We start from the raw sequence: 13,855 nt of genomic DNA on the forward strand, positions 1-13,855 counted from the left end.
TCTATGAGCACAAAAAAAAAGAAGAAGCTCATTATTACATTAGAGCAAATATTTTCTATGATTAACGACATGAACATGGTCATAACTACTTTAAAATAGGACAATATGTCGGAATGCCTGAATCTGCGACACGGAATATTATGAAACACTCAGTGGATATAAAGGTCAGCTGCATATGTTAAAATTACCGGAAAGGCTGCCAGTGCAAATGGGGACGCAGCATCTAAATATCCTGTTGAAGAAAGCAGTCTTCTGGGATTTGGCACCGTGTATATGTGGTGTTAACCGACGTTTCGGAGGAACGTATCGCCCCCATCTTCAGGGTTGAAGAAGTATAGGTAAATCTGCAAGCGACAACNATATCCTGTTGTTTACAAAAAAATCGAAGATGGTGCTTACACTGATTATCCAACATTAACGTGGATGAAACCGGTGTGTGTATGAAGGTCTAAAGAAAGAGAAAACCGTTCAGACTCCGCTGCTAAATATTTCGAAACACAATAAAGATGTCTTCATCAGTAGAAGTTTACCTTTAGGAGTGATATTTAGAATTTCTCTTTTTTACTGTTCTTCTTTCTATAACTATTCTGTGATTTTTTAATAAATAAATGTAAGTTATAAGTACATTCTTTTGTCTGTTACTGTAACATTTCTTTAATAAACATACAAAAACTTATGTTTAAAATTTGTAGTTGTCTATCTCTGTAAAGTTGGAACCAATACCATATTTCATATATAATTATAATTTCGAATAGTGCGAATTCGAATAATGCGGCCACATCATTGGATTCATTATCCGCATTAATCGTGACCTCGTGACCTACCACTACTTACTCTTAGTAGCTCGTGTATTCAGAATAAAGGCAAAGTTGTTCCTGTGTTTAATTAATTAAGCAATACGGCATGAAGACATATGGAGGAGTGGATGAATAGCTCCATCATTCTTGACCTCTGTACCAGAGGAAGTGAATAGCCAGCTTTGTGCTACGGTTGCTTTGAACCTGGAGAAAGAGACCCCTTTACTCATTGAATAGGAGGCCGGAAGAGTCCCGGAGCCTGTCTGGACACTTTGCAGAAGAGAGAAATTTCTTTCCCTTGAAGAGGATCGAACCTCGGCCGTCCAGCCCCGAGGTCAGACTGAATTATCCCTGCTCAATATTCCAAATAAAATTAAAGTTTAATTTATAAGGATTTCAATTTGTCCACGGATTCTAAAAAATGTTGTTTTAACTATTTGTTAGCAAGTTTTCTTTCGTTTTTTTATATCCGTATATACAAATGTTGTGCCATGATAGGGGTCAGTGACTGTACTCACACCCTATCGGACGTTCGTAGATAACTCTTAACCTGTGCGGTGGAAAACATGCTGCACTAGGGGGATCCACAATTAACTCGAGTTCTCTCCAACAACAATATAGTAAGATATAATGAAATAAAACACCATTACAACAAAAACCTTAGAACACAGAACCTTCGAGTAAAACTTCGGTCTTCCAAACCTGCATGGCGTAAACCAAATTTCTATACTCAAATAGTGAATCATTTAACCATCTTTCGAATTTTAACCAACAATTAACAAACCAATTGTTACACCCGAACTTACTTACTAAACCAGATGCTTGTATCTAAACCATCCGTCAATAAATCAGAATTACTCTGTTACACTCCAAGGTTTATACGCTAAATTAATTTAACCAGTTTTATCCTAAGAACCCATTAATCAACCAAAATCATTGAACCAGAATCATGTATTGAAACCCGTCAGTGATCCGAACACAGGCAAGTACTCACGCTTACAGAAGAGGAAGACATCTGACTCCATCGCATCTCCTTCCTACCACGCGACTGTTCTGAGCGACTCTTAAAGTCAGAGTGTTCGCCGCTCTTTCCGTCCGAGCCCCTTATTTTAACATTACGAAAAGCTGCTCATGTAAAACCCCTAAAGTCAGCAAACTGTGCGGTGGCGAGACTTGCCTCGTGTCGTCACTTAATTTGTCAGCAATTTCTATAGACTGTACAACTGACATCGGATGGCTAAAGAATGTACGGCGTCTCAACTCTGACTTCCGGCGGGTTTCCAACTTGTGGTTCACCCGACGTATTTAAATTTATAAAACTTATAATTATTTTCTAATTAATAAAACAAATTTGACCCTTTGTTAGGATAAAGCATACCCATAAATAACTTGAGGCACAACATATATTATGAACTTCCAGTTCCCCATACGCCTTCTTGGCGTAGTGCTTAATTAGTTAAGCTGAGGGATAAATTTATACATTATATATGTATATACTTTAGTACATACCGTCTGTTATATATACGAGGGGGTACCCAAAAGAAACCGAACTTATTTTTTTTTAAACTTATTTGTTCAAATTTTAAGCACAAACCTTCAATCCCCTTCAAAGTACTCTCCACTTACACTAATACACTTGTCTAGTCTTTTATTCCATTTTTCAAAACATTGTCTAAATTCATCTTTTGAGATACTTGACAGCGCCTCCGTCGTTTTTTCCTTTCATGTCTCTTTTCATTCGAGGAAACAAAAAAAAAAAGTCTCACGGGGCAAGGTCGGGTGAGTATGGAGGGTGAGGAACAGGGGTCATACCATTTTTGGTCAAGAATTGTCGTACAGACAGGGCTGTGTGAGCAGGGGCATTGTCATGATGGAAAAACCAGTCACCCGATTGCCACAAATCTGGCCGCTGAGCTCCAAGTCACTCCCGACAGCTCCACAATTTCTTTAATGGTCCGTCGTCGATCTTCCTTGATGATTTCACGAATTTTTTCAACATTTTCATGTGTTCGGGCCGTGGAAGGATGACCAGAGCGAGGTTTGTCATCAATTGACATTTCACCATTTTTGAAACGGGAAAACCACTCAAACACTTGAGTTTTCCCCCATAGCATCGTCCTTGTACGCCGTTTTTAACATTGCAAGAGTTTCTGTTCCACTTTTCCCGAGCAAAAAGCAGAATTTCACCGCCGCACGCTGTTCATGAAAATTAGCCATTGCAAAAACGACGATCACACAAAACAGTTGTCACTATAAACTCTGCCGAAACTAGTCCTTACCTTCTGAAGCAACGGTAGTCGGCTTATCGACTCAGGAATGTTAAGGCTGTGCGCTCATAGCGGCAAAACGTGGTACTACAAAAGCTCTGCGCACAAAAAAATTAGTTCGGTTTCTTTTGGGTACCCTATCGTACAGTATACATTTGTGTTTAACAGCCTGTTCTCATTGACTTCATGTTTCCACCGTATTTTGTCGTATGGGTTTACACCTAATCTTTACTGATGTACGAAATTTTGGGAGTGGTTTAATAACAGCCTTATGTGTAGAAAGACGCAGGTCGAAAGTTAGCTACAACTGTCCTCTGTAATTTCTACCCGTTTCATAAAATCTGGAATTCGCAGCCTCACCGGATAATGTACGCAATAAAACCAGGCAGATCTCTCTAGGGAAATTAAGCTCACAAGTCATTCATATAGTAAAATGAGGAATTAAATTTTAGGTATACGGATTACAGTCATTGCACTCTAAACACTAGGAAGCTGAGAACCTTGGGTTCTCGCAGACGCAGCAACGCATTAACAGCCCAGGGGTAGAATACTTGACTCAATGAGCTTCCTGGTTCCAATTTTAATTTCCCAGTCTAGTAAAACTAGTAGTTTGTTGAGTGGTGAACATTGGATTTCTCCTTGAGGGATAACCAGTGAAAATCTTGTCAAGTTTAAGCTATCTTGACTAATAATTTTATGGTTTTACTTCTATCCTGCCCATCACAGTGACCGTGCAGTGTGAGGTATGACATGTTTTCGCCCGCTAAAACACTGGGATTGTGGGTTCGAATCCTACTCGAAGCACGAATGTCTGTCCACGTTTCTTCTGCGTTTGTGTTGTCCTATGTGTAGATAGAGGCCTTACGACATGGGTGATCACCCGTCCAAGCATTCCTATCGACTGTCTCTGGGGTCCATAGTTCGGATTAATTCTGGTGGAAAAAGACCAGAAGAGTAAATAAGAAAGAAAGAAAGAATAAAAAAGACGAAGACCTCTGTCTCTTAGATGAATGCAGAGTTAGAATTTTTAAATAGACCAACACACATTCTGCAAAAAATTTTTTCAAGTTCTCTCATATTACCTACATAAAGCCCCATTAAATAACGTCCTACGGACGAGGAACGTTCTAGGGCCTCAATTGTGCTGTGCCGTATTTTGTGGACGTGAAGCTGCGCGTGGCGAATGGAAGTATATCAATTTAAACGTAAGCTTACATAAATCAATATCGGTTACCCTGAAACTCGTAATATAGCACGAACAAGGGTCTGAAGTTATCCACACAGCAACACGTTCAGAAATGTGGGTAACGAGACCAGGTAAAGTACAAGAAGCGACCAAATTGTGAATGAAAACGTCTGAAAATAGACTCCGAGATATTCAGGCGATATTACATAAAGACACAGTGCTACGCTATGTATGCATAGAAAATGATGGCGTAAGTAAACTGTTTCCGTCCTCACCTGAGGGCGGAAATAGATCCAGTTTCCGAAACGTCGTGTTTTTCTTAGTTATCTTAAAAACCAGGACGATGGATAAAGTTCGAAAACCCAATATCTCTGTGTGATTGTCCTCCATTGTATCCCTCCCCCGTCACCCTTCAGGTGTTCCCGCTATATTTTATACGTATTTAAGGACTCCCTTTTGCGTACCATATAGTCTATCTCATTCTTATGCGTCATGCCAATAATATTAATGGAATGCATGAATTATGAAACTGCATAAAACAACAAGAAAAATTTCAACAAGGTAACAGGGTTTTTTATATTTTTTAATTGTATTTATTTTTATTGTTGTTGTGAAAATGAATTGTAAAATACTTTTACTTTAACTTTTTATCGGATTCCTACTTCATATTTGTTTGAATTTGGATTTGGTCGAGTTCTTCATCTGCTATCAAAGACTCGTAACACTCTTGATATTGTGAAGAGATGCGATCTTCGGTTATCTTTAACAACGCTGCAACCAGATATACAAAAACTTGCTTGTTCTCATCAGCCTCATGGATCTCACCAATGCTAAGGAACAGTAATATATTGTAAATAAATAAAATATTATACGAGTAAAAATTATATTATAAATAAAGATTGTAGTTAATAAACTCCTTTTCATTATTAATATTCCTATATTATAAACAAATAATACATGTTATAAATAAAAGTGCAGTTGATAAAGTAGATCTTTATTATAAATATTCCATTTATTACACTTAAACAATATGAGGAGTGGGGGGTCACAGAAGTGGGCCACGAATGAAAAAAGGTTGAGAAGCAGTGGTCTAGAAAAGCATGCTTATTTGTTGACGCAGCTGCATGTTTAGGGTCGTTGCCTAGCCATGACCTCCTCCATGTAGCTCCAATAATTTGAGTGGAAAAATCCACGATTGCTGAATTTAAAATTCTTAATTATTTACAAATGACCAATCAATTTCTGAATTTTTATCAGAAGCAACATTTTTCTCGCAGGATACAGCTAGTTTAAATGGGTGATCAAGTTTCAAAGAAAGTGGCATCTTCATCCCGTACTTTCTGTTCTTCTTCACTTACTTCCAGTATTGGTCTGCCTTTATGCGTTGGGACTTTGTTGACATCCGTTTGGTATGAACACTTGGTGCTGTATTTGGGCGTATGTGATTCGGTGATCAAAGCAGCTTGCTGTTCTTTAGGGGAGAGATGACCAGAAGCTTCAGTTACAACTTCTAAAATGTCCGCAGGAGCACCAACGAATTTGATCATTTCTGAACTTCCTGACACTTCATCTCGTGTGTCTGTTTGGACATCCTTTGAAGTTTAGTTTTTTTATGCGGATTATCCCCACTATTCGCATGGAATATGAAGTTCCCTTTCTTAAAGGAGAGACAATTAAAATGTGGACAGGTTAAAACCGTGGATAAATCCAGATCAGGGTTAGCAGTTCCCGTTTTCGGCACTTGGGGCTTCAACTTAAGCTTCTTCCTAGCAGCTCTGTGTTATGAAGTTTCTATTTCTCCATCTCTTATATCTGTTCGGATATCCTGGAAATCTTTTCGTTTCTTAGTTGGAAAGATCTTGCTACTTACATGGGATGTGAACTGGTACTTCTGACGTCACAGACGTTTAAGATGGTAAGTCTGAATCGCCGGAGGATTCCTGTGCTTCTTCTTGGCAGTTTGACATTTGGCTTACGCTCTTTTGCTATTGTGTCTACCTCAGTTTGCCAGATATCATCCCTTTCTTTAGGTGGAAGGTCTCTAGTAAGCGCTTGGAATGTGAATTGGTGCTCCCGAAGGCACAGACTTTTGAAATGTGGCAAGCTTGAATTGTCCGAGAATTCCAGATCACAGTCACCAGATATTCTTTTCGGCACGCTGTCAGTGGGCTTAAAGCTCTTTTCCGGAACCACTCTGTTGTGAAGTTTCTAGCCCTCCATCTCGCAAGCCTCTTTGGTCATTCTTTAAATGTATTTCTTTTTCTCTAGCTGGAATGTCTGCTTTACTCGCATGGAATGTACGAGTACACGTAATCTGCTCTTTCTCATGTCAGAGTCCTTCAAAATTATGTTGTGAACTACGTAACTTTTAGTTCGTGTGTCTTTTTGGTAACCCCTTGCAGTCATTTTTTCTCTAGGCAAAATGTCACCACTACTCGAACTGGGTGTACATTTGTTCTTCAGGAAGTAGAGGTCTCTAAGACGTCACAATGGATTACAGCCGGAGAATTTCAGGTCAGTAACACGGCATTCTCTCCTCCGCGTTCTCCTCTGTGTTTTATGAAACTATGTGAAGTGACTCAGAAGGAAATAGGAGAGTGGAAAGACCAAGGTTAAGATGGGAAGAATGTGTGTGGCAGGACATAAGAATTTTTGGTGTAAAGAACTAGAGGAATGTAGCATCGAATAGAGAAGAATGGCGAGCAATCCTGAGGAAGGCCTGGGCTCACAAAGGGCTGTCGTGCCAGTGATGATGATGATGATGATGATGATGATGATGATGATGTGAAGTGACTGCAATTTATGACTTACTTCATCACTTGTAATATTTTAATTCTTGAGCCACCTCTTCCTAGAGTGCGTTTCGTTCATATATACTGCGGTGTGATAAATGTTCCTGACCACGCAATCCTATTCGTAGGTGCACTAAATAGTTTAACGTCACTGTAGAACAGAGAACATGTGATATTTTAGGTCCTTACGAAGAACACAAATTACACAAAATTCGGAAAGTTAGTGAAGCAGTTACGATCACGGACACGAGGAAAGTTGACGTGCAGCTGAAGAACACAACAAACACCAAGTGTTACATATAGAGAAGGAAATTTGCTGGCCACTGTGTTCAAGGTCTTTTCGGTCCCTCGAACAGTTGCATTACCGGGTTCTAAACCAGATACGAAAGGGGCAGGGGCCAAGGAAACATGTCCAAAATTTTGTGTATCGTGTTCCCTTGTGCTTAATCTTCTGACCGATGAAACATTCAAGGAGTCATGAGGAATGTCCAACGGATTCATAGTAAGCAGTAAAATGTCTAGTTCTCCCTATACTTTTTATAATAAATAATAAATACTAATGAATAATAATATTCCAGTAATTAAATATGTAATTGAGTACTATGCTATAAAGGCATATATGGAGGTATAGCTTCGCCATTACTCCACTTCGGCGCTAGATGGTGGTGAGTGGTCAGCTTCACGCCTGTGTCGTGTTACCTCCGATAGTCATTATAAAAGGCTGGGTGGAACGCGTACATATTCAGAATTAATTCTGAAATTACACAGATCAAAGGTGATAGTTGAAAAGCATGAAGATAGGCACCATGTAGGAACAAAACACTGAAACTGCGTAGTGTGTGGAGGGGGAACACATGCAATGCCCGGATGTGGCACATTAACCCTGCCAGAGAACTCATGTACACGGTTGACTCTCAGACCAAAATAACTTCAGGGACACATATCCACATGAACTTGCAAAGTGAAATCAATTTCTAGGCTTTTCCTTGCATAACCTTACGATATTACGTTGCCGTTATCAGTCACAATGAATACGTAGCTCCGAATGAAAAGTGTTTTAGTGTGGCAAAAAAAATCATGAAGGATAAATTTAAGAAACACGCTTTTCACATTGTTAGGGAATTTTCTTTGGACAACTTCTATTTTAGAAATGTAATTATGAACATTGCGGATCCTGGCCGTGTCTCCGTCTTGAGATGAAACACGGAACCGGAAGTATTTATACATAGAGCCCGTCAAATGAAGCTGGTAGCCGGGACAGCTTAGTTGGTATAGCGACATTGCTACGGGCTGGGTGACCGAGGAATCTGGATTGATTCCTACGTGGATGGGAGATTTTTATCTTCTATATAATGGGGTCGACCCTGCTCTTTGGGGTTCTATCCCCGAGTTTCAAGCGGCAGGAACGTGAAGCTAGCAATTCACCTCTATCCAGTGCCGAGGTTAAGAATGTTGTAGCTATACCTCCGCTGCTCCATACATCTATATGGTATGGTGCTTATTTAATTAATTAAACACAGGAGCAACTTTGTCTTTTTTACCATTGCTTGAATTTCAGATATTAGATGCTTAATGCAAGTTTATCTGTTTACTTTTGCTTTTGCTCTACATGTTTTATACATACTCTACTTCGAAATCTCCGGACCTCATACTTAAGAATGTCCATTTCTCCTTTATTTCTTATTAGTTTCAGTATCGTCTTCAGTAATTAAATTTACCCAAGCTTCAGCGCGATTTGCAATGCAAGAGTTGTCTACATTTGTATCTCCACTAAATTAGGATCAAAGGGAATTCGATATGTAATATAAAAAAGGAAGCGAGGAATATAAACTTCTTAGCTGTGATGTGGTATGAAAAAGTGAAGTAAAGGTATCCCTGTAACAGGCCGTGGAGGCCCATAGGGTTGTGAGATGTTGAGGTTCCCACATTTTTTAGATAATCAGGTTGTCAGCCCTACGCGCCGGCCGCCCTTTACCCCCAAGAATACTCATGGTACTCATTTCTGTTAGAGGCTGAGTCGAACCCAGGGCCATAGTGCGGATGAAAGGATTAGGTCAATTGAAAAAATCCAATGCCCTCATCGGGATTTGAACCCGTGATCTTCCGACTTGTGATGTCGTATATTTTAATAAAAGTTTATCGAAGTTTTGGACGAACCTACTGCTTCATCTTAATGGCCATGAAGTAAGCGTAGCATGTGAAGAACAAATTGCACGCAGGAAGCATCTCTGTTTGGTGTTTGCTTATTTGAATGGTGAGCTTACTCCATCTTGAAGACAAAGGCAGTAAGTTCCACCGATATGTCGGTAAACTTGTACCAGACTATCCGGTGTTACATCATATAAAATAAATTTTCCTTAGTCACCGATATGCGAACCTCAAATGCAGCGAAGAACTAGTTTCCTAAATATTGTATGTACTACACTGAAGAATGTGTTGTTATCTGTGTTACGTCTTAAGATACCGTTGTCAATATCTGAGAAACTGAGAATGACCTACGTATGAAAAACGCGAAGACAAAAGCCCAGAAACACTAAGCAATGGGCATATTGGCTGGAATACCTTCACTTGAAGACCACACAGCAGACAAACCGTGCCTCAGAAGTAATACATCTGCTTCTACTAACGTTGTCCAACACAGGGAAGCAAAACCTCCATCAGTGGGTCCCTTGTCGTCATGGCAAGTCATTCTTCATTCATTCATACTCTTGTTGCTCCCTCTGGAGCATAGGGTATCCGTAAAACGCTTCATTCCACTTCAGTTTCTTAATCTTATATACAGTCGGTAGGACTCCTTGGGCGGGGGATAAGCCCCTCACAAGGCCTCTACCTACACGCAGAATTACGCAAACACAAAGAATAAATGCACATAATACAGACATAAATGTCTTGAGTGGGATTCGAACCCACGACCTCAGTGTTCGAGCAAGCGAAGACAAATCTATGCGATCGGCCAAAGGCAAGTCGCGAATCCGTGATTTTGGGCTGAGGAGATTGTTTTCAGCTATGTAGAGTAGCTACAAATATATGAAATAAGCGTTGCGTAACATCTGAGAATCTTAGGGATTGGACAGGACACTAATAACCCCTCCCCGCAATAACACGTATGTTACGAAATGTTACACGGGACGTTGGATTTGTGGGCTCTTATAAACATACTGAACTTCTGAGTTAGCAGTAAGAGGTAGAGAATATCTTAGCAAGCTCAGAGTCTATTTAGCTACTCACAGGACTTTGCTGCACTGATTAAATCTTAAATGTAACAAAATTTGAACCCCAAGGATTCGTCAGGACATTGTGAAGATTGTTGTTTCTTAAGATATTAGTTTTGTGTCATAAAGAAACTTTGAAATTCGTCTATTAGTTTAGTCCTTCTCTCAAAATGTAATAACACTGACGTTATGAGTATGTGACTTATTTGGATCAAATTAGGTATGGAAAATGGTGTACATACATCGTACATACCATTTTTATTTTGGTTTAGTCTGAAAGAATCAAAACAAACGCAAGGGAAACTAAGGTACGAGGAGCGTTCCGTATATAAAGCCTCCTATTTTTTTAATGAAAACTACAACAGATACAGAAAGCATAATAATGCAGTTAAATAGAGCAAGATTTCAGCTACTTAGAGCTATTTTTCCACATAAACACCACCATTTGTTATGCACTCTTGCCAGTGAGGAACAAGAGCCTGTATGCTGTGTCTGTAAAAGTCTGCGCCAGCAGAGGCTAGCCACTTTCTTACAGCTACAATGACAGGATCGTTGTCCGGAAAATATTGCCCACGTAGTCCATCTTTCATAGGCCCGTAGAGATGGAAGTCTGAAGGTGCTAAATCCGGGCTATAAGGTGGATGTGGTAGGACAGTCCAGCCAAACTTTGCGATGTGTGCGGTGGTCGCCAAACTGGTATGGGGTCTAGCGTTATCGTGTTGCAAGCGAAAGGTTGTCTGCTTCTCTGGCCTGACTCGGGAAATGCGGGCTTTCAGCTTAGTCAGTGTCGTCTTGTAGCGTTCAGAATTGACAGTTTCACCAGGCTCCAGATAAATCCAACAAAATCACACCACATCTATCCCAAAAGACCGCGCATATCACTTTCCCTGTCTATGGCTGTTTCTTGAACTTTTTGGGGGGGAATCCGAATGTCGTCACTCCATGGACTGTCTTTTGGATTCCGGCTCGTAGTGGTGACACCAGGTCTCATCTCCGGTGACGATGCTGTCCAGAAACTTGTCACCTTCAGCCTCAAACTGGTGCAACAGGTCCTGACAGACTTCCATTTGATGAATTTTGTGGTCCTGTGTAAGCATCCGCGTGGGATCCACTTGGAACAAACTTTGCGATAATCCAGCTTCCCCAACATCGTTTCCAATGCATTACAGCCGATATTAAGCCGTGCACACAGCTCCCTGGTCGTTATCTGCCGATCTGTACAGATGAGCTGATCGAAGTGCTGTTCATTGTGAGGAGTGGCAGCTGAGCAGGGACGCGGACGTGGCTTGTCGTGCACTTCACTTTCGCCACTGTTGAAACGCACTACCCACCGCCTCACTGCGCTGACATCCACTGTATTGTCTCCGTACACCTTTAGCAAGTGTCGATGGATGTCAGTGGGTACAATTTGTTCGGCCGTGAGAAATTCAATAACTCATCTATGTTTCATACGCAGTTCTATGTCAGACACCATTTTGGTAGACTGCTCTGCTGTCGCTATCTGTCGCACGACAACCAAACTAACAGTATATTGGCGGGAAGGTTCAACCTTTACTACAACAGCACCAACGTCCAGCTCAGATATTACATATTAACACAAAAAAATAGGAAGCATTATATACGGGATGCCATTCGTAAAAAGGTAAAGTTATCCCTGCACTTAATGATAAATCGAGCGCTATACCATGAAGGCATGCGGGTCCTCAGCACTAGGTGGTGAGGGGTCAGTTTCTCAAGACAAATTAATATAAAAGAATAAGGGATATGTTTTTAGAGACTTTTAGAAGCGCAACTAAATTATTTCCTAAGAAACAACATTTCCCTTAAAAATTTAACTGATCTCTTAGTTAAGACCTTCATCTATTGAGTCCGTTGACAGAATTTATTGTACACTTCTATGTGACAATTGTACTGAATTCAATATTCTCATGTCGCTGATTACGTGAAGTACAATATTCTGAAATGTGCCGTCACGTAGTCTAATAGAAGTTTTGCCAGAGTACAAGAGTCAAGCCAAAGAAGATACGAGTACATAGGACAGTTTTATTTTACAAGCATTACCATGAGTGAATTTGACTCACTTTAATTTGTTTTAAGCAGCACATGAAATAAGGGTCCAGTACATTTTTGGCTGTATGTCTCCTACAGACATCAACATGAGAAAAAAATGTAATGAATGATAATCACAGGGAGACGCAGCGTTTTTTCTGAGAGATTGGAACTTAATTTCTAAATATTTTAAAATGTTGTTTATACTCCGGATTAAAAACTCATTAGCAACCTGTAATAAAAATACCTGTTGACTTTGCCCTGCAAAATCATTGTCCAAGCTTCCGCTACCGCCCCGCCATCTAGCTGTTATCGGCACAACTACAACGCATTGCGTGTAGGCCTGCCTGGTCAACATGTCTTGTAATATGAAAGTGAAATACACGTTATTAATGCTACTTCTAACAGTGCACTTGCCCATTCCTCTTGGTTCAGAATAGAATGTTTTATGTACGTAGGAAAGGAGTACATTCTGACTGATTTCCTATTTCGTAAGGAATTATATGATTACAAGATCGTAATAACAGCTGAGACTTGAAATTGTATTATTTTCTGTTCTCCTTCCTAAATTTCTAAACGAAATGTAATTATCCACTACAATGAGTTTCTTTCGTAGAAAGTAATAACTTAACTCCATCCATATTACAGTTTGTGTAATTCAGTTCGTTTCAGGGGCCACACAGCCACTAATTAAACTGTGTAGCTTCATGAAGGAAATAGAGAAAGAAAATCGACTGTGGGGTTCATTTGTCTGCATTAGATCGGTTAATTAATTAGGCACATCTGTAACTTCTTAGACGTTTTTAACAGCGCTGAATATTGCTTGTTTATCTCTATCATTTACTCCAATTCAGCCAATTGTAAGCCTGACAACGTCTGCATTTTGCACATGAACGATTCAGTAGCCATGCTTCAAGATGCGTTTGTGTTTAGGCCTACATGTCTCTGTGTTTCCGCAATAATTTCAAAAGCGAACTTTCAGAGAGTTGTTTTCGCGATGCTACCAATTATATAAATGCAGCTTCAAATTAAAATGCATCAGAACCTAATACATGTCATTCCTTTATAGTAGTCTGAGATAAATACTTCGTAATTTACTCCCCGTATTGCGGGCTGTCAAGGGATAACATTTTGCTTTATAACTGCTTTTTCTGAGACCTTCAATAAGCAAGTCATTCATTTTCCTTTGTTTAGAATTGTTTCTTGCTGAATCCTGCTTTGCTCTTTCCCAGCACAATTTGTTTATAAACAAGCTGAAATCTCGCAGTTTTCATCGGTTTAGTTTACATAGTTATGTCCAAAATAAACAAACTCCGTGGTCTGTAATCCGTAAGCGAACTACACCGACCGAGCGACTGACACTTGTCAGCGAAGTTAGTGCCAAATTTTTCGATAGAGGGTGTCGCACGGTCAGCGCAACGGACCCTCACGGCCGTTAATCTCGGTTTTATAGACCGGACCTGCTATTTCCTTGAAATAGCTCCTCAATTATCCTCAAGAGGCCGAGTGGACACCGTTCCAGACCCACTACTTCTCAGAAAATATTGTAGCG

The 13,855-nt window shown here is 40.0% G+C and overlaps 1 protein-coding gene across 6 annotated transcripts in view; it reads left to right on the forward strand.

The window, feature by feature from the left end:
• The window catches only part of LOC111861941 (endoplasmic reticulum aminopeptidase 1), a 92,912-nt gene that overhangs the window by 27,766 nt on the left and 51,291 nt on the right, over window positions 1-13,855 (forward strand). The window contains exon 1 of one of the 6 annotated variants that reach the window (XM_023846929.2): window positions 6,683-6,764. The exons of the other annotated variants lie outside the window; for them this stretch is intronic. Coding sequence (XP_023702697.1) covers window positions 6,740-6,764 — 25 coding nt within the window. The 5' untranslated portion in view covers window positions 6,683-6,739. Of the gene's footprint in view, window positions 1-6,682; window positions 6,765-13,855 lie in introns of those variants that run through there. 6 annotated transcript variants of the gene reach the window in all.

This window comes from Cryptotermes secundus, unplaced genomic scaffold (assembly GCF_002891405.2).
Source record: "Cryptotermes secundus unplaced genomic scaffold, Csec_1.0 scaffold181, whole genome shotgun sequence".
Taxonomy (NCBI): Eukaryota; Metazoa; Arthropoda; class Insecta; order Blattodea; family Kalotermitidae; genus Cryptotermes; species Cryptotermes secundus.